Source organism: Takifugu rubripes, chromosome 9, assembly GCF_901000725.2.
Source record: "Takifugu rubripes chromosome 9, fTakRub1.2, whole genome shotgun sequence".
NCBI classification, from domain to species: domain Eukaryota; kingdom Metazoa; phylum Chordata; class Actinopteri; order Tetraodontiformes; family Tetraodontidae; genus Takifugu; species Takifugu rubripes.
In genome coordinates, this window is record NC_042293.1 from 4,152,133 (window position 1) to 4,177,504 (window position 25,372).

The window sequence follows — 25,372 nt, forward strand, 5'->3', positions numbered from 1 at the left end:
GTTTGGAAAATAGAAACCACTTTAACACTTTCCCTCAAATAAAGTAAATGATTCCAGTGTTAATTGTAAATTGTAAAGGTTAATTTGTTAATTGCCACTGAGCGTATAAGCAGACCGTTATAACAACTATATGTGTACAGCCATTGGTGAGTCTTCCACGAGGAAACGTTGCCCTGGAAGCCGCAGACGCTAGTCAAGGGTGACCAACCTAAAGTAAACCCCTCTGGTTGACAGAAAGGTGTATCAGCCAATCAGAGAAGGTTATGGAGGATTAAAAACAAATCACATCATACAGGAGGCGGGACTAAACAATTGTCAGGATGGGAGAAGGTAACCATACCGAAGGATTGTCAGATGAAAGATAGCCACCGGCCCATTTACACCTAAGCCTAGCCAAATGCTGGCAGGTGTTTACAAAAAGGCAGCATTTTCGAAGTTCTTTTTCCAGGATAGTTTATTAAAACCCAGATAAAGACAATTATAGAGCCGGAGCTCCATTTTCATGGTAAGTGTGACTACGCAGCAGTGTGCAGAATGGCTGTGGGGAAATGAGGGGGGAAACCGTCTTGTGCCCTGGGAGCTAACGCAGGAAAATATGGAAAATGTATGTTGATAAGCTAACCTGCAGTCTCAGCAAAATGAATAGGATATAAGCGGCTTTGTTAAGACCAGGCGCACACAGGGTCCGTTAGAAAGTAACGGGACGGGATGTAGGACAGCAGCATGCTGCCTCTCGGGAGACTCGGAGGTAGCGACTGAAAGCTAGCAGCGCAGCCGGGAGATGAAGTACGTCTCCGGGCTCTGTTGCTTTGACCTTGTAGACTTCTTATTATAAAAAATAGAAACAAGCATATGTCGATGTCGTTTAATCATATCTACCTTGCAGTTTGTACTGTCCAAAACCAGTGCCTGTGTTTAAGTGTTTTAACAGAGCTCACTGAGTTGATGTCCAATAATAAAACACTAGTAGATTATTAATTCTTATGATTTAAAACTTGGGAATCATCTGTCTCCACCCATCCTGTCTATTACTGTATATTCGGATGACATGGCAGTGTTTTAGGAGAGGTAAATTGTTCACTAATAATGAAGTTGATTTCTTCTCTGTAAACTGCTTAATTACTGTTGTTGGAAAGCAGGAAATACAGCAGCTTTGTTTTTCCTCTTGATTTCAACAGGCATTCTTCAGTGCACATCGTGGAAGGAGGAGCCCTAAAGTAGACGACTACATAAACTAGCTGGCCCCAAATAACCCAAATCATTCCTCTTTGAAACGAGGCCTCCCTTTGGAGCTTGTTGAAATGCCTTGAATGTGCTCCACTCCAAACCAATGGCAGGTTCCGTGTCCTCTGCGGGTTTGGTGGTGATGCTCAGCTCTCTTCTGCGTATCCACGGGCAGCACGCAGTACTTCTGGGGCTGATGGTTCTGGTAACAGTGAGCGCAGCTGACCCTTATATTGCAGGTAAGAAAACACCTTTTGCTGATGTGCACAGCATGATCCACTGTGCTGTAACTGTTGCTGTTACCTAATACATGCACAATCTTAGACTAAGCACAGTTTTCTAATAAAAGCATTATCAATCAATCAATCAATCTTTATTTGTATAGCATCTTTTACAATCAGAATTGTTTCAAGGCGCTTTCCAGAATCCCAGGGCCTAATCCCAGATAAGCAACAGTGGCAAGAAAAAACCCCTTTAACAGGAAGAAACCTTGAGCAGGACCAGGCTCATGTAGGGGGACCCTCCTGCTGATGGCCGGCTGGGTAGAGAGAGAGGAGAAGGGGGAGGACAGGTAGAGGATAGAATAGGTAGGAGAGGAGAGGGGTAGAGGAGAGGTAGAGGGAAGGGGAGGGGAGGTAGATGAGAGGCATAGAAATACATACAAAATATGAATAAGCTGCTGGTTGAGTTGGTCAGCGGGGTCGGAGGTCAGTATACAGCTCTGCAGTTTTCCCATATAAACTAATCATACAAATTGTAAATAGCTACAGTGATGATTGTGCTACTAATCGCCCAAAAACAGTGGTTTAATGATAATTATAGTACTTGAAACCATCATTGATCACGTATTTTAACATTGAATTCAATTTAAAGTATACAGGTAGGTCCGTCGATTTTAATGCAAATCAATTGCAATTAATCATGCAGCAATAGTGGTGTCCCAGATCTAAGCGCATTTGTTGATTATCACTATTACAGAGTGGCAATGCTGCACAAGTTTTAACTTTTCATTACATGGACACAGTGAAACAGGAGATGCGAATACAGCTACAGTCTTATTTACGGATAATTCTGCAGCTGCGTTAGAACAGTGGCCGTTATGTTCTTTGCTCAGTGCCATCTCAACTAGTCTACTACCCTAACTTTCAGGACAATGTTACAGAATCTTCTATTTTGAGCTCATCACCCTTCCACAAGGCATAATTATGTAAAATAAGATATAGGTAGTGCACATTTTGGCTCTTTGCTCTGTGTTCATTAGTCCAAATCTCTTTATTTGCATGCAGGGTTTTGCACATTGAAGACCTATGAAAGTGAGTCTGGTTTTGGATTTTCACAGTAGCTGAAGTGGATCAATGCCTACAGTACACACAGACTGCAGTGTTCAACCAGTTTCCAGTAATTAGAGAAAGAGAAAGGCTCTAAATCCATCTGCTTGATGGTTGTGGTCCCCCAGGCTTACTTTTATAGACGCTGACGTGATCCCACCAAAACCCCTCCCCCAACACACTGTCCAGTGAAAGGAGCATATTTTAGAAGAAAAACTCATGATGTAGCATTATAACAGGACAAAATTGTAATCCTATTGCACCTTCCTTTTATTTTGATGAGTAACATTACTTTGGTCTAAAAAAGAATCTGGTGTAGACCAATGTGCTATAGAAGGGAACAATTTCACATCTCCGTCCATCTTCTGACGCCTTTTCATTTTAAAATGTCATGAAGCTCTAATGATGCTAAAAATAAAGAGGAACTGGAGAAACTAAAGTCCATGTACTGTATTTCTGTGGGGATTTTTTGTGTGCGATTGTTTTATCTCCTGCCAAAGCAGCATGGCTGTATTTATATGCCACTGTATCTTCTCACAGCTTTTGATGATCACACACAGCTAATGGAACACTTTGAAGAGCAGGCTGTACCCCAGTGGCAGAATGTAAACCGCCGCCTCGTGGGAGACGGGATTTTTCATCCATTGTTCAGTCAGACATGCTGCACGCTGGTTTAAATCATGCTGCGGCAGTTTGAGCACTTTTATGTGACTGGTGCCCAGTGAAGACATGGGAGGTGGTGGAAGTTGTGTAATTAGATGAACTTTGTCAGGTTTCTTGTTAGGTGTGCTTCTCACTCGGCTCTCTTAGCTATTAAAGCCAAAGTTTGAGGTCTGTCTGAGGGCGTCACACTGCATATATGTCATGAGGTCATGCAGTAATTTTCTATTTCTCTTTTTTCTCACGTCGTCTGCTGCATGAACCAGATCCATTTGCAGCTGAGACCTGAAATGAGTTTTTGATCTGTAAAATTGTAAGATGTAATTATAAGCTCCACTATGTGACATCACTCAGGTCCTCAGCAGTCTCCCAGCACACCAGTGGTTGGTAAATTCAAACCAGCAGAGCTCGGGCTAATTACGTGTAGCCTGTTGCCATGTGAAATGTGATCCATGTAGGATGACAATATGCCCATTCATTATTCATTAGAGCTGGGGGCCAGTCGCGGATCAATGGGTAGAACCTTTCAAGAGGCAAACGCTTTTGCTCTCATCAGGCTGCAGGTTGCCTAGAAAATTCAGTTGGATAGCAGCCACTCTCTTCAGCCACTCTGAAGCAACTTCATTAAAAAACAAATTAATCTGAAACTTTCTGCTCCAAAGATGACAATTCATTTTTCCCCCAGTGAATATCTGCATCACACGGGGAGGTTGTGACGGGAAGGCGCCACATTTAACGCACGTACATCTGCTGGTGGTTTCGTGTAACCTGCTCTTGTGTTTTACCACAAAGTTTGATTTTAAGTGAACGTTTTGGTCTTGCTTTTGATGTTTTCTTCCCCCAGACACAGTTATTATAATAATTATTTGTAATTTGCCTGTTTTCCTTGGTTTTATGTTGCTATTTAACCTTTTTATATCGTACTTAGCTGTAGCTATATTGCATTTAATAATTCTATTCTTTTTATTTATAAAACCAACTGATGATGACCATGGTCATTGTCCCAGCGGTGGTTTGTAGCAATTATATTTTATCTGTGCTGTGAGCTTAAAATGGGCTGTTTAACACAAGAAAACATTGTGGCTATATATTGTTAAGCCCAAATCTTCTGATGAATTCTGGCTGGTTATTCATATATTTATCAGAGCAGATGGTGCGGTTGAGTTCGGCCTCTTTTGGGCCACTCCAGGCTAAATCATTTTGGTTTGAAACTTAACTTGCTTTCTCTTCGGTAGCTGGGACGTACGAGGTAAAGTATATTGGAGGAGGATGACGACTTCTTGGCTTCTCTTGTTTCACATCCTCCTCTTCCTGTCTTTCAGAGATTCAGATCTGTAGAAAGTTTACCTGTAAAGTTGACCATAAAGGCCTGAAGTTGAGTCTTAACAAGCCTACCAGGTCTGACCATAAAGGCCTATTTTGATTTATCTATCAATTACCTGTCAGATTTTAGTCTGCAAAGACACAATTCAATGTGCCAGAAAGGAATTGGCGGGTGTTTAAGATACGTTATACCGCAGGACGTCAAACAACCTTAAAGCATTTATCTCAGTGGGGTGTTGGAGCTTTGGTGGTGAGTTACGTAAATTTGAAGTCCACTGATAAAAATAACAGAATCTTTCCCATCTAAAAAGTTCTTCAATAAACTAAATGTCAACACCTCAGCGCCTTGACTATTTAACTGTTTTGAGTGTACACCACGTCTGCCAGCAAAAAAGGAGCCAGTCACGCAATGGGCTTAGCAGAAAACAGAACCATGTGTGGGTCTATAGTGAGCTAGCATTAATAGCAAAAGAACCTTTCTTCTTTTGTTACATTACACAACCATTAAATAACTTTTCTTTCAATGAGAAGTCTGGCGAAGGTAGGAAATGATTTCATTAGAGGGTTTAGTGTCTTAGGTTTCCACACACACATACACACACACACAGAGGCGTGTATGCAGTATCGTGCGCAGCATGTGCGGACTCAAGTCTGTATTTTACAGCTGTTTGGCTGCAGTCGAAAGCATATTACGGCAATTAAAGCAAATTACTCCAAAACATTCTGGACCTTTTACAACCATTATTTAGGCTTTAAATGACTGCTTTGTATTAGCTCACAAAATGATAGTGATAAATGTGGTTCTGATCCAGAAACCATGTATAAACATCATTTTATTCAAACACCAACAGGTGTGTAAAAGTATGTTTTAACCCAGTGCTGCACAGCAACACGCTTTTTGTCAAAGCCAAACAGTTTTTCTCTGACTGCCCTTTAACTAACAACCAGAGGTGATTCTGATCTTAAAGGTTAAATCAAATAATTATCCAAAAACAATACAAAATCAGGTATTAAATGATATCCCGGAAAATCAAATTCTATTACAAACCAGTAGCCATCCTGAGGGAACAGTCAGATCAATGGAAACAGAACAAATGGAACAACAGGCAACAGAACAAACCAAAATACCCACAAAAGGAAATCTTATTATGTGTGTCAAATGATTTGATATTTGAATGTTTTGAACTAAAAAAAACACGTTTAACAGTTAATGTAAAATAATGATTTCCAAACACAGTTGGTCCAATGCAAATTTAAGCTAAGAATGTGAATGTGGCAGCTATTCCCACATGAAAAAAATGTTGATGAGGTTACGGAGAGAAATATATATCCTGGTCAATTTGGTCCATTTTTCACGACGTTTGTGCTGACATGACCTGATATTTAAAGGTCACCCTTTTTATGGGAACTGGAACTTAGTTTCACAGCCCGACCCTGCACTGAGCAGCCAACAGTGTGTGACATACTCCTGTTTCAGCAAGGGGACAGGTGGCAAAGCCACTCGGCCTTTAAGGCCTTTGTCAATTTTTAATTCACTCTGGCTCTCTGTGCCCTTTTACCTGGCTGCTGTCTGTCGCACACAACTGTCAACACCAAAGTGTAGAATCATTAGGTCAGGTCCGTACCTGTTGAATTATTAAGACAAGCAAGGCGATGGTCACAATTCTTGTAGATGTTTGGACCAAACATTACAGATATCAGGTGTTTCTTTACCGTCTTCTGGTCTACTCATTACTACCATCACCTCAGGTTACAATCCTTTTCAGTCAACCTTCAGTTGCTTTTATCACAGTAGCTGGTGTTCATCCACCAATGCATGTCTAAACGTCCTTTGTCACAATAAATGAGTTGATTTGTTGGTCCAGCCCAGGGGTTTCCTCAAATAGGTTGGCATTTTGGGGTCATGCACCACAGTATGACCTCAAACGTCAGGATGATTGTCCACTGACATTGTATCACATTTAAAATGTAATGTGCAGCCCAGGCAAAGAGATCCTGTTTTTATTTTTATTTATTTAATTCTGGTTTCTTGTCGAGCCATCACCAGTTAACTCAGTGCGCAGCGAACAAGTGTGTGCATTGCAGGAGAATGCAGCAGAAGTCAGAGAAAAGAGAGAAAAGTTTTGTTTTCAGAGTCATGTCAAAAGGGCTCCGTTATAATAACATGTTGACTCAATTAAGGTACCAGTGTAGGTTATAATTAAGTTGGGAGGTTTCTCCTCAGCCAAACCAGAGGCAGTCGTTTCTACGAACCCATGCAGCAAATTGAAGACGATGCAGCAGAAGTATTTTCCTCTCTTTTATATTCATGTTCTTTTTTTTAAACAATCTTCACTTTGGATTAAAATAGACAACTGCTTCTGCAGCTATGAGTCGGCAAAACTGTTGCACTTCCATAATGCAACCACGTTACTGGTGCTGAATCACGATGCAGAAGGCTTGTTTCACACAATGGCATTCCGCCAATTAAACGTTTCATACTATAATATGCAACAAACCAAATTAGGCTTTTGGCGCGCAAGTAAATGTCTTGCAGGAGCCACTTTGCATTCCCTAAAGTTTGCATGGCCTCATGATACCTTTCAGGCTTTCACTGTTTGTAAGTGCCTGTGCTGCAGTTGGGTAAGCTAAAAACCACTCCACCCTTCAATTCTACAGCAGGAACCATATAAGGGATATTGGTTGTTATCTCTAGACTATTCTGGTTAAAGGCCTGAGCCAGCATAGCCTCGCCTTTGTTTTAGAATTCACATGGTCAGTGAGTACTTGACTTCCCATTCTCATCCTGGAGTTAAAATGTGTCCATTTGTCAGTGATGTGTGTATTATTTAATTTCTTAACATTGTAGTGTATTGACCTGTTAACTCACTTATGGACCCACAATGTTTCCCACAATGCTTTTAGTTCAGTTTTGCGCTACTAATATCATTGCAGGGTAGCCGGAGCCATTGGAGTAGCTGGTGTTTTCTGGTAAACCACTTAGACTTGTTTCGAGATCCCATTCTCCAGCTTGTCGATACTTTTGCATTAAACACCGTTTGTCAATTTTCTATTGATTCTCTCTAAATATAGACCAAGGTTACATTTAACATTCTGAGCCTAAAAAGGAGACTTCTAGCAAAGTCTATCAAACAACTTACTGACAAAGTAAAGTGGTGTATTTTTATCATTGCAGCATGTCCAACAGAGGAGATAAAAAAAATATAAGTAAATAATGCCAGTCATTTAAAATACACTTGTGAACAAATCAAGTATTTTTTTTAGTGTGTTTCTTCTATTTGTGTGTCCTATGCATTCAATTGTTTGGTTTTATATATTCAATGATGACAAAAACTATATTTCTGCAATTATAGTTATATATCATAGGTACAGTATATATTTCCGTCATCGGGCTGTACTGACATCCTTATTTTCATGGTCTTGGATGAAAAAAATACCATTTTATCTTATCTTGAAAGAAGATGAAACAATTTTTACTTGCAGGCAGCGGCCTGTTTCTATTCATAGTCCCATTCTACACGGATCCTTGTGGATACAGTGCTCAATATATGGGTCACAAAACAGCAGCAGTCCTGTAACAAGCGGTTTATTATGTAAAGCATAATATGTTGATTTTACTGATAAAAGGCAGCAGCATATGTTCATGACATGTTAGTGATGCTCTATTAGAAACACTATTTTTTTCTTTGCAGATGAGCCTCTTCAAAATTCAACATATCAGCTCAGGAGATTTTTTGGAGATGTTGCAAGTGTAACAAGGTCGCCACCATCAGCCTTACCATCAGTGAATTATAAAGCCTTTGAAAGCCCTGAGTCCCCTGGTGCTCAACAGTCCACTTCCAAGCCAAGACATAATGTTATGGCTGTTGACAGTATACATTTCAAGTGGGAAAACATTACTTCTGAAACCTCCACACCCTTAAAAGCGATAGGGACAAATGATGTTAAGTATTCTCTTTCTCCAACCCCAACAAGATACCAGCAACCTGATCCAGAAACATCTTCAAGCCTGTCTCGATTTGCCAGTTTAACAGAATCTCGGCTCAGTCTAAATTCAGGACAAGAATTAATCTCTCACCATCAGCAGGACAGAGTGTCAGAGCAAACACTGGCAATGACGACCTCACTTCCTGGCCACATTCTTCACTCTGCTAATCTGGCCTCCGCTGACTATCCCATAAATCAATCTTACAACCTGGACATAGGTCCAAGCAATGGCCCTCTGGAGTGGAACCAACCAGCACACGATATAAACGTGCCACTCCAACAAGATGATGTTCTAACCCCTGAATACAATGTGCCTTTCATTTTACCCCATCCAACATCACCCTCCTTTGACCCCACCGATGTGTCTCCAGATGACTTCTACCCCACAAACACCATGGAAATAGACTGGGGCTCTGGAGATTATTTGGAGACAATGACATTTTTAGATTCCATAGGAGAAGACTACTCTCCAGTGACTAAGGTCCTGTCGGATGTGTATGATTTGGAGGATTACACAGAAAGCTATGACACGGCCTTTCCTTCCAGAGTCGGTATCTTCCCCTCATCCTTGCACCCCCTTCATATTTCACCTTCTCCCAGCCTCAGGACATACAGTACCGCCATCCATGCTTCTCCTCTCTCTTCAGTAGATTACACAGTGAAACTAACACCCACTAGTAGGATTCCCCACTCGTCTGATGTGGACTGGACAGATGCTTTCACAATTCAACCAACGGATGTCCTCTTACCGGATATGAACAGCTTGGAGTATTACACCACTCAGCTGACCAGGGAGAATAAATCAGTTGAAACTGGTGCTGAACACAGGAATGTCTCTATGGTGTCCCTTGGTCCTACAGAGATTCTACCCACCAGTAGCTTCATCAGTGATACCAAATTCAGTGATGAAGGAAACTGGGGCGAAGCTTCAGGGTTTGAGCCTCAAGACGAATCGACAGTATTAATGACAGCAGAGAGTCCTCAGCTAAAGAATACCTCTGTGGCTTTCCTTGATCCTTCCATAGTGCCAACTCATTTCTTTAACCCATCGTTCTCCAGTTGGGATGGTCAGGTGTCCACAACCAATTGGCCCTCATCTGCACTAACTCCTGGTATAGACAGCACCGCATTGCCAGATCTGTTGTCACCCACCGTCACGCCTCTGCTCCCCAACGATGTAATACCCTATTCCTCTCTGACCGACGTCCATTGGTTTGTCACTGAGTCAGTCCAGCAGAGTTCTGTACCCTCCACTATCTTCTTAACCTCAACCACAGCCTTCTCTGCTGTTCCCACTACACCTGTTGCCAACACCACCTCGGGAACAGCAGTAATGACTGTCGAAGACTCTACAACAGAGCAAATTTTCAACATTAGTTTACTTTCAACTGAATCCACAGTTGTTGTTACTTCCTCTGACATACTGAGTGATCAGGGGGTGACTGAAGATGGGACTGGCATCCCAGCCACACTGACCTTAATACCACCTAGCAATGACGCTAATACTGTCTCTGATATACCCGTCACTACAACTGCCACAAATGCCTCCCATCAAGCCGTAACTACAACTGCAACTAATGTCAACATCGACTCAACCACCAGCAGAAAAACTGCCACAGTGACGGCATCAAGGCAATACTTCTGTGATGTTGACAGGCCTGTTTATTTGGTAAAAATAGGTAAGAATCACATGTGTAATGTATATTTATGGGTTTTTTTTATTTTTCTTTTGGCTTATATGTGTTGATCATCACTGTTGGTAGTTTATATGCAATTAATTGAAAATGGGGCAGGTTATAGCTGTGTTTTTGAATTCTTTTGAAGGTTTTCCTCCTGGAGTCACTGTTGGCTATGCCAAATCTCACATCAAAGACATACTGAAGGCAGAGTTCAACAGGTCTGTGGAGCTTCAGGTAAATGAAACATACTTTCAAGAGTGAAGTGATAATGACTGGTTCTCATAATGTTAAGGGACTATTTGAGGGTCAAAACTTGGTTTTAAGATTAAAGTTGCTTTTAGACGAGGATAAGGATTCGGCTTGGGCATTTATTTGTGATGGTTAGGGTTGGGGCTGTGGAATGCATTACGTCTATTAGACTCCTCACAGACAGAAGGCCAAATGTGAGTACCATAGTGAGTATGATATACATTTCATGGTGAGGTCATTTTTAGAACATAAAGACGTGAGTTATCACCAAAACTACAAATGTGCGTCTGTATGTGTGCGTTTGACTGAATGTCTGTAATTCAGATGAACGTCAGATCACGGCACTGGTTTTATGATAAATGACTGAAGTGGAAGCCATATTATGATCTACAGGACTGCCTCAGTTCAGGTGCTTTTCTAAGCAAGCCACTGTGAATAAATAGCTCTGAGTGATTTGTCTCTATTGTATAATGTTGTTTGAAGGTTGTGGACCCCCCACCAAGGTTTTTGTTTCGGACAGTGTCTGGTCCAGTTGTGTACACAGCCATATCAGTCACTAACGCTCTCCGAAAGTTTGGCCGCCGCTTCCTGTCAGTGTCTCCCAACTGGACAACACCAGATCGTAAATATCACATCCACACAGGTAAAAAAAAACCAACTTGTTACTCTTATATAGTCTGCAAGGACTTTTGGTTTTGATACAGTATTATGAACTTTCCTTGTTCTCTAGTGCTGCAGTTTGTGCCTGGTCACATTGATGTACGCTTTTGCAACTTCAGTGAAAGCATTGAGAAAGGTTTGACCATGGCATTTGCAGAGGTGCGTCGACGATCTAAGGAGTCAACAAACTTCACAGTGCATGTAAGTAAAAGCCGCATCCTGTCTAGAAAAGAAAAGGCCATTATGATTTTTTGGCTTTGTTAACACTAAAAAAGTCCTTTGTGTAAATGTGCAAACCAAGAATATTTTATTGAATTAATGGATATCATAGATGCCTTGTTGTGACAATAAGTGAGGAAGTGAGCTTGTTATCTGTACAGCGTGTTCAGTATCTCTCGGTACCATGTCATTTATCTGATATCGCTCATGGACGAGAACCAGGAATACCTCAGTTTGATACTTTATTCCCTCTAGATGGGAAATATGAAGAAAAAGATTACTAATGATGTTTTTATAAGGCAGTTTCCTGTCATCATTATAATGTTACATCATGTCCTTACACCATGACTTAAATTATACTGTTATTTGAACTAAATTAAATGATTAATTGAGGCGTTTGTTTCCAAATGAATAGGTCATGCGAACATTTACTTTGAGAACTTCAGCGCTTGCCCAGTTGTGTCTATGTTTCCAGTCATTGCAACACATGGTGTTCAGGTTCTGTACGACTGTTCCCAGAACCGACAACAGTGGGACCGAGACAGTTTTGTTTATTTTTCTGTCTGCTAAATAGCCTTCCACTGTCTGGATTTTAGATTGTAAATATCACCATGGCAGCTCAGCAATATTACGAGCAGCAACCACAGAGGAAACCAGTGGACATCACATTTACAGTGCGTAGTTCAAGGGGTTATCTGACAGGGTCAGAGGTCAGCAATGCTCTGATGAAGCTCACAGTGGTGGAATTCAGCTATTACATGGGCTTTCCTGTGCTACAGATTGCTGAACGTGAGTACAATAAAAGAAACTTCCACTTAATTTGAGTCTCATTTTTACCCTAATAATAATCTACTGCTTTATAATGGTTTTATTGTACTTTTCCCCACAGCTTTCCATTATCCAGAGTTGAACACCAGCCAGCTGCTTCGCTCCTCTTGGCTGAGAACAGGTATGACATAATCAGTTGTTGGCATGGCGAAGGTAGCAGCCATTTAAATCGCATCTTTCTTTGTTCGTAGTACTCCTTGGTGTGATGGATCACAAAGTGGGTGAGAGAACCTTTCAAGCAAACATGGAACGCAGAGTGGCCATGATACTGGGAGAGGCTATGGGTTCGGCCAGACGTGTCAAGCGAGCTACAGCGATAGGCAACAGCAGTGTTCAGGTATCATATTTATATCTTTTTTAGAACTGATCTAACTGGGCGTTTACCTAAAATGATTAAATTGATTAAATACGTGGCATAACAAAATTTCCTATCTTTGATTGCTTAATTAATAGCTTCTTGTGCCATTTTTATCATTACTCACTAATGCAGGCTGTCTCACCACCTTGCCTGAGCACTGAGGCTTCATTATGTTAGCGTTACAGAGTTCGCTGCGACTGAAAGCCTTACTGTTTTACTAATCAGGCTCTGGCTTTTGTGGGTTCACTCCACACCTGCACAACTCATCTCAAAGGAGTCTGGGATAGGGACCCATCTCCATGGCAACAACATCCTATTCAGATCAGGAGCAAGTCAGTCACAGACCACAACCTAATGAGTCCTTGTTCTTTTCCTTCTCTCCCATTTCTTTCTTTCTCTACTCCCGCTACCTGATGTGAACTCATGATCTTCCGAGCTGCTAAGAGCAGATCAATTATTCAGTGATTTCTCTTTTTCTGCTTCCTGCAGTTGGAAAGATTTAGAGCATGTCTGTGTTTGCCAGGGTGAGTTAAAGACTTAGAAATCAGAAACACAGGAAAAGAAAGCACTTTCATCTTCTTATTGGAGAGGAGAGACCGATATTTGATCTGACCCTGTCTGAGTGCATTTGGTGGTTTTTCAAGAGGGGAACTGTCAGTGTGATAAATATATTCCATGGATAAGTAGCATCGTCCCTCCTCCTGACCTTTCTGTCAGTTGCACCGTTGTCTGCATAAAACACTGGAAACATGTGTCTCTGTGTTATCAGACCTCTAATCCTTTCTCAAGGCATTATTCCTGTTTTAGAAAATATATACACATGCAAGCACAGATATTTCAAAATGATTCCTTTTGTGTGAGCTGTGCGGGTGTTACCGATGAATCTGCCCAGACAGAAAAGGCACATTTGTAGTGCCATTTTCCACTCTAATAACTGTGCATTGACTGGATTAGTCTTTGGATGGGAGTGTCTGCCCTTTTTTTCTGTGTCAACCCAGGCATGACCTGCACTTCACTCTTTCCAGTAATGCAGACAGCCGACTACACTATGTCTCCCCTAAGGGCAACTGTACGCACACACGTGGATGTAAACGTACACATATTAGAGCAGATGTGTTGAACCACAAATACTACAGAAGGGGTTGCTAGAATGCAAGCTTTTTCTGTTTGTTTAACTGCAATTCACTATTGGATAAACTTTTCTAGTTCTATAAGTTCTGCATTCCCACCACAAATGTTGCTATTGGATCTATTTACAGTGTTAACCGTGAGAGCTAAATCATGCCAATTTTGACATACACTGAAGGTTAGCACAACCCTCAACCTGTGAAAAAGAGACCAACAGAGAAATAAAATCTGAAATTAAATTATTTCCTTAAAAATGAACTGATCTTTTTTTTTTTTACTTTATTTTGTGTATACATGAGCCATTTGCCTACATCTGGACACATTTATGCTTAAAGAAAAGACATGATACCATGATGATGATTGTTTATTGCACTGACAGATAATACTGGTGGCCTGTCTTTACTATCGCTGTGTTTATAACAGCGGTGGCAGCAAAGACAATACAACTGCTTAATTCTATAGTTTAAATACTTAAAATGTATTAAACTTACTGCCTGTGTTAACCATTAAAAACACTGAACTTTTCCTTGTTTACCAATCTCCAAGGTTGTGAGCACCAGTCGGCTGGTGGGTACAGATCATCCCTTAGAGATTGTGTATTTCGTGGAAGGTCCCGATGGTCAGAGAATGCCTGCAGACCAAGCAGCCTACATACTCAACCGGATGGATGTTCAAAGGGCTGCCATCATCCTAGGGTATCGTGTGCAGGGCGTTTTGGCACAGCGTGAGTACTTCCAGATAATTGGCCGAGTAAAATGAACAACATTTTTGAAAAATGGATTTTGTTTGGGGGCTGATACAATTTATATTACAGGTGAATTGTGGTTGTAATAGCAGTGTTGAGCTTGCAGGTCAATACAAGGTTTCAAAGCCATGTGATGTTAAATGAGCACTGAGAGAAAATAAAAAAGGATGAGAAAATGGTCCTAGTAAGCACCAGAATGGATGATACCACCCAGCATTGAGCTCATTCACACTGGTTATAGTAACATTTGAGCTCATTTCTTTAATTGTGTACTCGTTGTACCAAAAGCCCATCTGACTCATTAAGAAACTAAATAAGGGATGAAGTCCTAATGAGCCCCTCCAGGGACTTGTGCACCTTGGGTGACTGTGTTCTTTTTGGTACTTTCCTCAAGGAAGAAATGAATGTTAATTAAAAATAATGAAGGATGTCATTGAGGGTTTTTTTTTATCACTATGAGGAGTTAGGACAATTCCTATATATATCCATATATTGTGGTATTTGATTCTGGAACTGTCTGTGCTTCATGAGATGACATGCGTGAAATTTTAGTTTCAGCCTTAGTCTGACTTTCCTCTGCAGCTGTTGAAAAGGTGGCATCTGCGCCCTCCGATACTGAGAACACAAACTTGTGGATTGTCGTCGGCGTGGTGATTCCCCTCCTCGTGGTCATCATCATCATTTCCATCCTATACTGGAAACTGTGTCGCACCGACAAGCTGGAGTTCCAGCCAGACGCCATGACCTCTATTCAGCAGAGACAGAAGGTAGAGTCAAGCCCTTTATTCTACTATTTTTTTTATTTTTGCACTTTCAGTTAAATTGAATGGCCAGGAGGTGGAACTACTGTTCTTATGAGGACATTTGACACAATATGGATGAAATAATAGATCAATATTAGGAACTCTTTAAGGATGCCTGTTGACACAGTTTTAAATGCCAAGAAAATGTATTCTATTTCAAGCTATTTTCCCCACATATAACCATTTTAGCTCATTTCAGGTTTTTTTTATTTGCATACATCCTGAAAAAAATAATCAACGTATAAAAGAGTATTATATGACAAAAACATGAGGAAAAACAGAGAGAAGTTAAGTAAGTTAAGTATACTGGATAATTGACACAAACTGTCCTTGTCTAATACAGTTTGATGGGGAAAAAGCATCTGCTTTGCAGTTTCAAACTTGTAAACGTGTGTGTTAGTTAAAAGCCTTTTATATCTCAGTTACATTTCTGTGAAGGAGACACATCCCACAAGGTATAGCAGAGAATCGTTTCATCTTTGTGGTACAGTTGTAATGTGATCCCCCTCTAAGTGCTCCACTCTTACTTGTTTAAAGCAGGACTCAGTCCAAATATACAACAAATTTGTGCTGCTGTTGTTGGCTGCTCCACACACTTATCTTTTGTCTGTGACAGAAACCCCTGACAGTAGATTTAATGTAATATCTATGTAATATCTAATGTCAATAATATCTAATCCTATCGTATTTAGCCCGTCTTCTCTGTTTATCTGTCACATTACCCCACTCTCACAGTCCACGACCTCACTCAGAGGATCAAGGTCCTCCCTACTGTCTCCTACTAAACAAGATTTTAGCTGGGAAGAAGATGAGGAGGAGTATGAAGAAGAGGAGGAGGTTGAGAGCAACCTATCATGGGTTCTAGTTGGTCTAGATTGTCGTTTACTTAGTGTCTTTGTTGAAAAGTAGATCAGATCCTCCACAGTTGCATAAAGTAGTCCTTGTTTAACAATCCAGCTCCCTTTATTTGATCCAGAGATAACACTGTATCATCCCCCTTTAAATATTTTTACATTCCAACATTACCTCTGCTCAGAGATCTCTGTCATCTAACAAACAGTCTACGAGCAGTGAGGAGGAAGAAGAAGAGGAGGAGGAGGAAGAAGAAGAGGAGGAGGAGGAAGAAGAAGAGGAGGAGGAGGAGGAAGACAACAATGATAAAAATGATGCAAAGGCAGACTTTAAAAAGCAAGAAAGACCACAAGAAGAGCAAAGAAAAGGATGGAGCCAAGCTAAGACAGTGCAAACAGGGCAGAAAGAAGAGAGAACAAAAGCGTTAAGAGGGAGGAAAGCCAAGGAGGTACATCACCCTGTAGCCAGTAGCTATAGTGGGTCGTGTTGTATTTACTGTGAATTGAAGGATTGCTGGTGTTAAATACGCAGCACTGTGATTCCCCAGTTTGCCACCAGACCAAACTAAACTAATTAGTATAACATGCAGTTTCAATAGATCTTTTTGTTTGCTTTTATTTAGTGTCAGTGTTGATTCAAATGAAGTGGCTTTATTATTGAATGTTTCCCATTCAAACTGGTCTTGCTTGTATGCCTTAGAGAGCAGCACTAACACACACTCCCCCTCTCTCTGTTAGGATTAGCAGTTTTGTAATAGCAAGCATCATGCTGGATTAGTAGTTTTACACCAACAAGCTTCTCCTAAGCCATACATTTTCAGTCTTTAGATGACTCACAACTCAGCGAATTAACAGGATTCCTCTGCCGGGTACACATTTCAATGTCACAGGACCAAAGGTTGAGTCAGGTTCTGGCATCCCCTTTACTACTGGAGAGTCCTGAGGGCTTTGCACTTAAATCGTCTCAACGATTCCATCCCCCATTGATAAGAGGGGAAGGAAGCACTTCAGGGTTTTCCCTCCTCTCTCTGCATCCTCTCACCCCATCTTTGTTTTGTTCATTGATGGCTGGCATGCACCTTTCAATTTTGTAATTAGAAAATAAGACTGTGAAGATGTCATTTTTATTTTTTTCAGACAGATATCAATTATTATTTACAGTCAGGGTTTCACCAGTCACTATAAATTTCCCACAGTAAAGCTAAGTTTACATTACCTTGGATACGCAATGGAATCTCTCCTTGTTACCATTATCACGCATATTAGATCAATATATTAATAAATATATTTCTGATTTCTCATCACTTTCTTCCTTTTAAGATGCAGCAGGAGAAACACTCCTAGATACTAACCCTTGCAGCTCTTATAAGATGTACTTACTTATTCCTTGTACACACACACACACACACACACACACACACACATATACAGTATATTGATGATGATTCCACATTACTGAGGAATAAAAATTCACGAATCTTATAATAGTCTATATACATTGTCAAATGTAAGTGCTGAAAGAAAGATGCAATGTCTGCACAGTGTGATTTAACTGGAAAAAGCATCATAACGATGAATGCCCCAAACATAAAACGCATTTTGACTTGAGGGAAATTTGAATATGGTTTTGCTTTCTCACCTCCGTACATGTTTTCATGCTTCCCTCCATTCCTCGCTGCATTCTGCCCATCTTTCCCCTATCTGCTCCTGTCCTCAGTTGCAGGCTCCCACCGTGAAAGGCTTTGACTTTGCCAAGCTGCACCTTGGCCAGCACAGCAAGGATGATGTCATGGTGATTCAGGAGGCTGCCCCACCAGGGACTGGCTCTGGACCTCTGCCCATGCCTGCAAAAGATGGCCTCAGTCGGTCAGACAACGGAGAGCTCCCAGCTCCCATATCTAAAAACTCCACTAAGGCATCCCGCAGCAGCAAAAGGCATGAAAGGTGAAATGAATCAGATCAGCTGACACATGCTCACATACAAACGTTCGTTTAGTGTCTCTACTATACTTTAATTCGATCTATATGTGCAAACATACAGCTTTTGACAAAACCTGTGATCTATTATTAACACGTTGAGTATTGGCTCAACACTTTTTGTTTACGTCTGGGTTTTCACAACGAGGGCATGTTGTATTATTGATGTGCATGTTCCATTGGCAGGATCTCACCATCGGATGGTGACTCAGTGGTAAGTGACCATTCCAGTGAGCGGGAACCAAACGAGGAGAACCGGAGAGGCTACACCACGCCCAGCGACGGCAAGCACACCCGCAAGGTCCCCATCAATGTTTTAAATGGTAAGCAGCCTTGGCAACACTCTTCCAATCACAGAGAGTGAGAATGGGAGCAGAAAGGATGGAAGTAAGTGGGGAGGGTTGGGCAGACGGATAACAACAAGAAAGAGAGCAACTCAAGCTGATAAGATCTGATTAACAGGACTGGAGTCAGGAGTCAGGACTGAGGATAGTTGGCCATTGTGAAATGGAGGGGAAAGACAAAGCAGAGAAGGAATGAAAAAAGGCTCGGAGTCAAACAAATATTGACATCCAAATCACATAGCAGGTGTCTGGGGGGTAAAGGAAACACTTGACTGGGAGTCTCTGGGAAAAAAGGTCCAGATAGTGAGAAGTGAAGGAAATAGCTGAATTGACTCAGTGGCAGCTTGTTGAAAGATTGACATCTGTGGTGCCGCTCAGAGACTCGGAGCTGGAGCCAAAGGGCGTCAGGCCCACAGGCTGCAGCCTGACTCTCAATCAGAGGAAAGGGCTCTGTTTTCTTATTGATAAATCTGTGTACCAGACTGTGCCTGTTGCACTGCTGTGTTTAGAGAACGGATCAATGAGACATGCTGGGTATTATACCTGGTCACCTCTTTTCAGTCAGTGTCTTGATCATCAAGCAGCTCATTTCTTTTCTCTGATTTATGAACTTTCCAGTGTCAAATGAGAAGCTTTCATCTGCTCTGTATACACTTCCTCCTGCATGACTCAATGTTCCTTCTTTCTTCTCTCAGTTCAATAAACTGTTTTCCACAATTTTACCGTCAACCTAAATCTATCACAATCTTTTCTTTCTGTTTTACTGTCCTTTTCCTTTCTACGGTGGTTTGCAGGAAAGAATAGAATCGGTAAGCTATTTTTTTCATCTTTGTTTTTCTTCTTAGACCTCCAGCTTGATCTTCCACAGCAGCTGTGTGTTTGTTGTCTGTTTGTAGATTTGTCTTTGGTTTCTTCTCACAGTCTACTGAGCTGTCAATTACTGTTCTCGTGAATCTCGCGAACAATTTAGGAAATAGTATTCCTTTAAGTCTATATATGCCTTTACCCAGTTTATGTACTTAGCAGAGGGTTTTTATGACTTATGTTCCTCTGCTCTTCCCCAGGTCCTCCTCCTATGAATGGCACAAATGAGCAGCTGTCCTCAGCCTCCATCTTTGAACACGTAGACCGGTTGTCTCGTGGCGCAGATGCCAGCAGGAGACTCCCCAGCAAAGTCCAGCTCATCGCCATGCAGCCCATGCCCCTTCCACCGCTGCACGGCACCCCCATCAACGACAAACTGTCTGACGCCAATCAAATTACCAGAGAGGTTGTGTTTTAACGAAACACCACACTATGGTGCAAGCTGATTAGTCTCATTTGAATGTAAAATTATTCTACACTCTCAAAGGTGCCAAATTTTCAGGATCAGCATTAGAAGTTACTATAATTAAGTAAAATTAAATGATCAACAGATCAGCTTTTTCTCACACTCTGCCCCTCTGCTGCCTGCCTAGATGCTCAGAAGTTGTTGACTGCTAAGTTTGTATTATTTTGTCCTCAGATCCAGGTAGCTTTGAGGCACAAGTCAGAGATCGAGCACCATCGTAACAAGATACGCCTGCGCGCCAAGAGGAAGGGCCACTACGACTTCCCTGCAATGGACGACCTGACATGTGGCCTTGGGAACGGAAAGGATCAGGATCAGATCTATCAGAAAGCGCCGACTCAGATTGTTGACCCCGAAGCCCAGATGCCCATGTCCATCTTCACCGGGTCCAAGAAAAGGTCAGGACATGAGATGATAAACTGTGTCCATAGATGGGGGAAGGGGTGATTGCAGTTTATTAACATTTCTTCATTTTGCGTGCTCAGTGGTCGTGCGAGACGCTCTCCTAAACAGAGGGTGAAGGAGCAGCTGAACGGAGGTGCAAGAGAAGCAGATAAAGACCACCTGATCTCTGAAGACAGTGAGGGCATTTACAGAAGGTGTCCAGGCGTAAACAATGTGGCTTATGTGGTGGGTGCTGGAAGAAAAGTATCAGCTCTTTCTCAAACTTAGAAAAGCCCAATATTCTAAACATGCGTATTTCTTCCAGTCGGATCCTGACCAAGGCCAGTGCTCACCCCACAGGAGCCCCTCCCCCACCGATGACGTCTTTCTGGGTCCGACTTGTTCCCCCCCGGGCCACGCCCCTCCCCCTCCCCCCTACATGCCCCCACAGCCTTCGATCGAGGAGGCGCGGCAGCAGATGCACTCCCTGCTGGACGATGCCTTTGCGTTAGTGTCGCCCACCTCTCAGGGCAACTCAGCGGGGATCACCCTCCCAGGCGTCAACACCAACCCCCCCACATCCAGCCCTCCTAGCCGTGGCCCCAGACAGTGGATTCCATCGTATTCGGCTCTGGGCCCATTCCCTGGTGTGAGTATGATCCCCAGGTCTCGGGCACACTTTTCAGTTTCAACTTTCCACCAGAACATGTACAGTAGTTTACATTAAAAACAGCATCTGTCATCTTTACATTGACTATTCCCACTTGTTTCTTCAGCTGACCCCAGCATGAGGCCTATAGCTTCTGGTTTATTTGTGTCCTCTAATCAGTTAAGCATTCCTCCATCTGTCACTCCTATGGAGCTGTGACCTAGGAATGCCCTACACTACAGCATGCTTCATCAAGCTTCAGTCACATCAGGACAGGCTCGATTTGGTTTTGAACATATGGAAACAACTGTTCAAAGAGCTCCACACATTAACACTTTTATGTAGGGCCACAACTCTCACTGTTCCCAGTAGTTTATGTTCCTGAAGACACAATGAAGATGAGGGATAAGCCTGAGTGGTGCAGCTGTTCCATAAATGAAAGTTTGATGAGATAAGTGTGAGCTCTGCGCTGTCAACATTTCGTTGATAACACCCCAGTAATTTACTGATACACACCCCCACAGGTGCCACACTGTGTGCATGCTTACAGTGATAAATCTACATACCTCTTCACTCCCTAAGACTCCCACTGTTTCATATTTATACCCATTTGAAAGCTATTTAACATGCATTAATCATTGAAGAAACCTTACTTGTTAAATTGTTGTTGATTTGTTGATTTTTTTTTTTTTTATCCCAAGTAACAGAGGATGTAGCAGTAACCACTGCAGCCACACTTATTTATTTCAAATTTCATCCCTGTTCTTCTCCAGAGGTACTCAGAAGTGGGCATTTCTCAACCTTCTGTCCACAACCTGATGACAAGGTAATGTGATTTATTAGCTTGTTGCTCTCGTCTTCTCCTCTTCTTAACCATTTGATCCCTTTTGGGGTCAGGGGAAGAGTATATGGGCAAAGGCAGGGTCCTGAATGAGTCGCCAGTTCATTGCTGAGCCCTATATGAGCATTTGTGGGTTCGGTGCCTTGCTCAAGGGTACCCCAGCACTTCTCTGAAGTTGTTCTGGTATCTCCCCCTACTACCAGAACACCTTTCATGTTTTGTGTGCACTAGGACTTGAACCGAGAACCCGCCGCTTCTTAGCCCAGTTCCCTGTTACAATTACTATTAATTACTATTGTGATTAGAACTGATTTTACAGTTTTTTTATTGGAAAAGCTTTTAGACATATTTATATTACATTTTAATCTGCTAACTGCTGTAACCTGTCTTTGATCCCACGCAAATATAAATGTACCAGTATATTAGTTTAATTTGCATGAAACGCGTCCCAGAGGTAGCCGTGTTCCCTGTCTTGGAGAGGAATCCACCGGATTTGTTTGACTTTGTCTGTCCCTTGGTTCATTTGGCTTCATTAATAATGAAAGCAGAGTCATTTTTATTTTATTGGTTTAATGGGTCAGGTCGATGCAGTGGTCTCTGGAGGGGGGGCAGAATACACTGACATATATTTGTCATGACACCCGAACAAATAGCTTTTTAAAATGAAGTCACTGCCTGTCAAAGAGAACAGCCAAATGTTATATATTTGGATGTTTATTTGTATTTATGCATAATAGTTGACTTATTTGCGGATCATGTATATTTATATGGTGTCCGCACTTGCAAAGAAATATGCCATCGTCATTTCAGACAGGCCCTCGGCTCGAGTTACCTGCCCTCGCGAGAAACAGCGGGACAATCAGAGCAGCTGCAGCCAGACAGCCTGTACTCCAGCAGGGGTCTTTACACCGAAGAGCTGCCATCATCTGCCAGACCACGACCAGTGGGTGGATCTACAGGTGAGGGTGGAAAATCCGCTCATTAATACAACCACAAAAGGCCTTTATCATTTCATTATTGCTGAGATATAACATTCTTTAATGTTTTTTATTATTTTAATATATCTATCCATATAAATATCTTTCTTCCTTTCAAACCACACCTCCAAACGACAAAACCTGTCCAGCAGAAAAACCTCATCTATCTCCTGAATTATTAAATCAGCCTGATTGTGAATCTGCAGCCATCATGTGACTCGCTCTAACAGAAATGGATTCTGTCATTTGGCTTACAGCAGGGAGACACAGAGTGCTTTTTAGGTTCTGCTGATTGAATCAAGGCCAGCTGAGGATTGAGTATCAGCAACCGTAGCACTGATGGTGTGTGTGTGTGTGTGTGTGTGTGTGTGTGTGTGTGTGTGTGTGTGTGTGTGAAGGTGCCCAGCTCCATCATCTCGCACAGGTGGGATTGCCCAGCCGTGTGAATGGTCACCCAGCAGGACTCAGGGCCTCTGCAGGCCACGGTGGAGGTATCAGCTGGAGCCATTACCATGACAACAGCTTCTCTCAGATCGAGCCTGAAAAAGAGACAGTAAGTAGCCTAAACTCCAAACCTCTGATTTTCTTCCATTATCAATGTATCTCATTTCCTTTATTTATTGTTTGGTGTTTCCATTCAATTTAATATTATAGAATTACACCTGACCAAAAAAGTACTGGTTATTAATGCTATTTTGCATGCAATTTTGATTTTAGAAAGTCCAAACATCTATACTTTCAGGAGTTCTTACAATACAAATTGCATTAACATACTTTTTTCAGTACTGGAAGACTAAAATCCATTGATTTTTTTATTACTGCAATATGTTTTCCACTCTGTAGCACTGACTTTACAATCTGCCTTTTTTCCTCTCAGTTCTAATCTTTGTTCTCTCTTCTCTTCCTACTCTCTTCCGTCCCTCCTGCCTTCAGTTCCTGGATTGTCTTGACTACCCACACTCCTCTATCTTCCAGACACCCAGGAGTTTTATCAAGGAGCCGGCGGCTCCCCCCGTGCACATTGACCCCCCAGGTGTGAGCTACGTGTCCTCGGCGCCGCCGCTCCAAACCTCTCCTCCGACTCACTCGTCTGCCTCCCTGATCAAGGCCATTAGGGAGGAGCTGTTGCGTCTCTCGCAGAAACAGTCAGCTGTGCCCAGCTACCACAGCTAGGGCCTCCGGACCGCGGCCACGCCTCAGTCCTGCCATTGAATCTACCCACCTGCTTCATTTAATCTCACGATGCTTCCTATGGAAGTCCCTGAGGGAGCTGGATTGAGGATGTGCGATGGCATGGTCGGTGCAGCTTCGCAAGTACAACATCACATCGGCTACAGCGTGTCCAGTCGGAGACTCTTAAAATGTACTTGGCCAGAACATGCTAGACTGCCCGTGTTTCTACCCTGCACTACATTGTGGATCAGGAAGGGATCATGTCTCTCCCAGTCTCGTGGATCCACTTTTTTGCTGCGTTTTGCAGTTTTCTGTTTTTCTTCTCATGCTGCCTTCATTCAACCCCTCCCGACCAATCGTTTCTCTTCTTCTTTTAACCACCCTGCCACATCTTGTCGATAAATGCAGGCCTGAAACCTCTTTTCTGAGCATGGTGCGTGTCTTCTGCCATGATGAGCCATGCTATGCCTTGACACTGTGACGTCATAAACCCAACCTGATCTACTGCCAACAGCAACAGTGAGGTTCACAGCCAGCGAGACGGTCCAGACTGATAACACTTCGGCTCGTCCTCACGCTGCTCGTCTGCAGCGGCATAGTTAGTCCGAGTCTCTAACTCAGATTAATGTCCCGTGTTTCTTTTTGTGTGAAGTAGCGAAAACAAAACGTGAAAACCGGCGTGAAAACCGTTTAACAGCTTCAGAGGCTGGCGGAACACAGACACAATTGTACTGCAAATAATAACTGAAATGTAGTATTTAGATGACGGTCGGAGTGTGTTTGATGTACTCACTATTCTGTGATAATCTGATGCACTGTATGCAGACTACTCGGTACGGCTCAGGATATATAACAAGAGATTCCTTTTGAACAAAGCAGTGATGAGACAATACTCACATGTACTGACTCTAAATAACCAGCTCTGTTGAATGCAGTATTCCATGTTTGACTTGCCTTCTTGTTAACATGTTAGGGAAGTGGAGCGTACTGTGGTTGTGGGCATGTATTGTTTACTTGAACCAGTCACGTGCTTTTAAAAGTCTTTTTTGGGGGGGTTTACCTCGCCTCATGTCATTTTGCTCACTTTTTATAATACTAGTTGAGAATTTTTCCAGGCTGCATTTTTCTAAAACATTTCAGGCCTGTTGTATTTAAGGTTAAAAAAAAAGAAAAGCATTTTTTAAAGCAGAGCTTAGGTATTACCGAAAATTCACTGCATGAACATTATGGCAGAGAGTCTGAAGTGTGAAATGTGACGTGCCTTTTGGAATCAGCTGGACAAATGAAGTACTTGAGACATCAATCACCCTAAAATGCTGTAGAAAATTATATATAATTGCATTATTTGAGACCAAGCTCAAGGTTTGCCTCCATCTGCTGGCTTGTGCTGTAACTTCACATCATTCCCCTTTGTTCTTCCTCAGTTTATCATTATTGGTTATTTGTTGATGTTGCTGTTTTGTTTCTATGCGTTTTGTGTTTTCTGGAAACGATCTGTTGGCTGGCCCGACTGTTTTGCTGTTGCATGTTTCAATATTGTGTTGATTTTTTGTTCTCTTCTGAGCATGCTGTTCCAAAATTCTTGAAATACAATGCAGAAATCATGAGTTTGCGTCCATAGATTTTGTTTTCAAACTTCATTATATTGAGATTGC

The 25,372-nt window shown here is 42.0% G+C and overlaps 1 protein-coding gene across 5 annotated transcripts; it reads left to right on the forward strand.

Moving 5' to 3' along the window:
• The first annotated feature begins 142 nt into the window (after window positions 1-142).
• On the forward strand, window positions 143-25,324 carry LOC101078314 (UPF0606 protein KIAA1549). Of its 5 annotated transcripts, none has more exons than XM_029842315.1 (24): window positions 143-505; window positions 1,179-1,463; window positions 8,228-10,201; window positions 10,347-10,435; window positions 10,934-11,093; window positions 11,181-11,311; window positions 11,926-12,118; window positions 12,219-12,278; window positions 12,349-12,494; window positions 14,190-14,367; window positions 14,971-15,155; window positions 15,927-16,028; window positions 16,252-16,491; window positions 17,760-17,986; window positions 18,206-18,342; window positions 19,158-19,172; window positions 19,428-19,633; window positions 19,868-20,091; window positions 20,179-20,323; window positions 20,403-20,726; window positions 21,500-21,552; window positions 22,378-22,526; window positions 22,943-23,097; window positions 23,478-25,324. In XM_029842315.1, the coding sequence occupies exons 2-24, from the start codon at window positions 1,331-1,333 to the stop codon at window positions 23,715-23,717; spliced, it is 5,466 nt and encodes a 1,821-aa protein (XP_029698175.1). In that variant the 5' UTR covers window positions 143-505; window positions 1,179-1,330; the 3' UTR covers window positions 23,718-25,324. The 5 variants fall into 5 exon arrangements, with proteins under 5 accessions (XP_029698175.1, XP_029698177.1, XP_029698176.1 ...); XM_029842317.1 differs by having other exon boundaries at window positions 23,520-25,324; XM_029842316.1 differs by lacking the exon at window positions 19,158-19,172.
• Window positions 25,325-25,372: the final 48 nt, after the last annotated feature.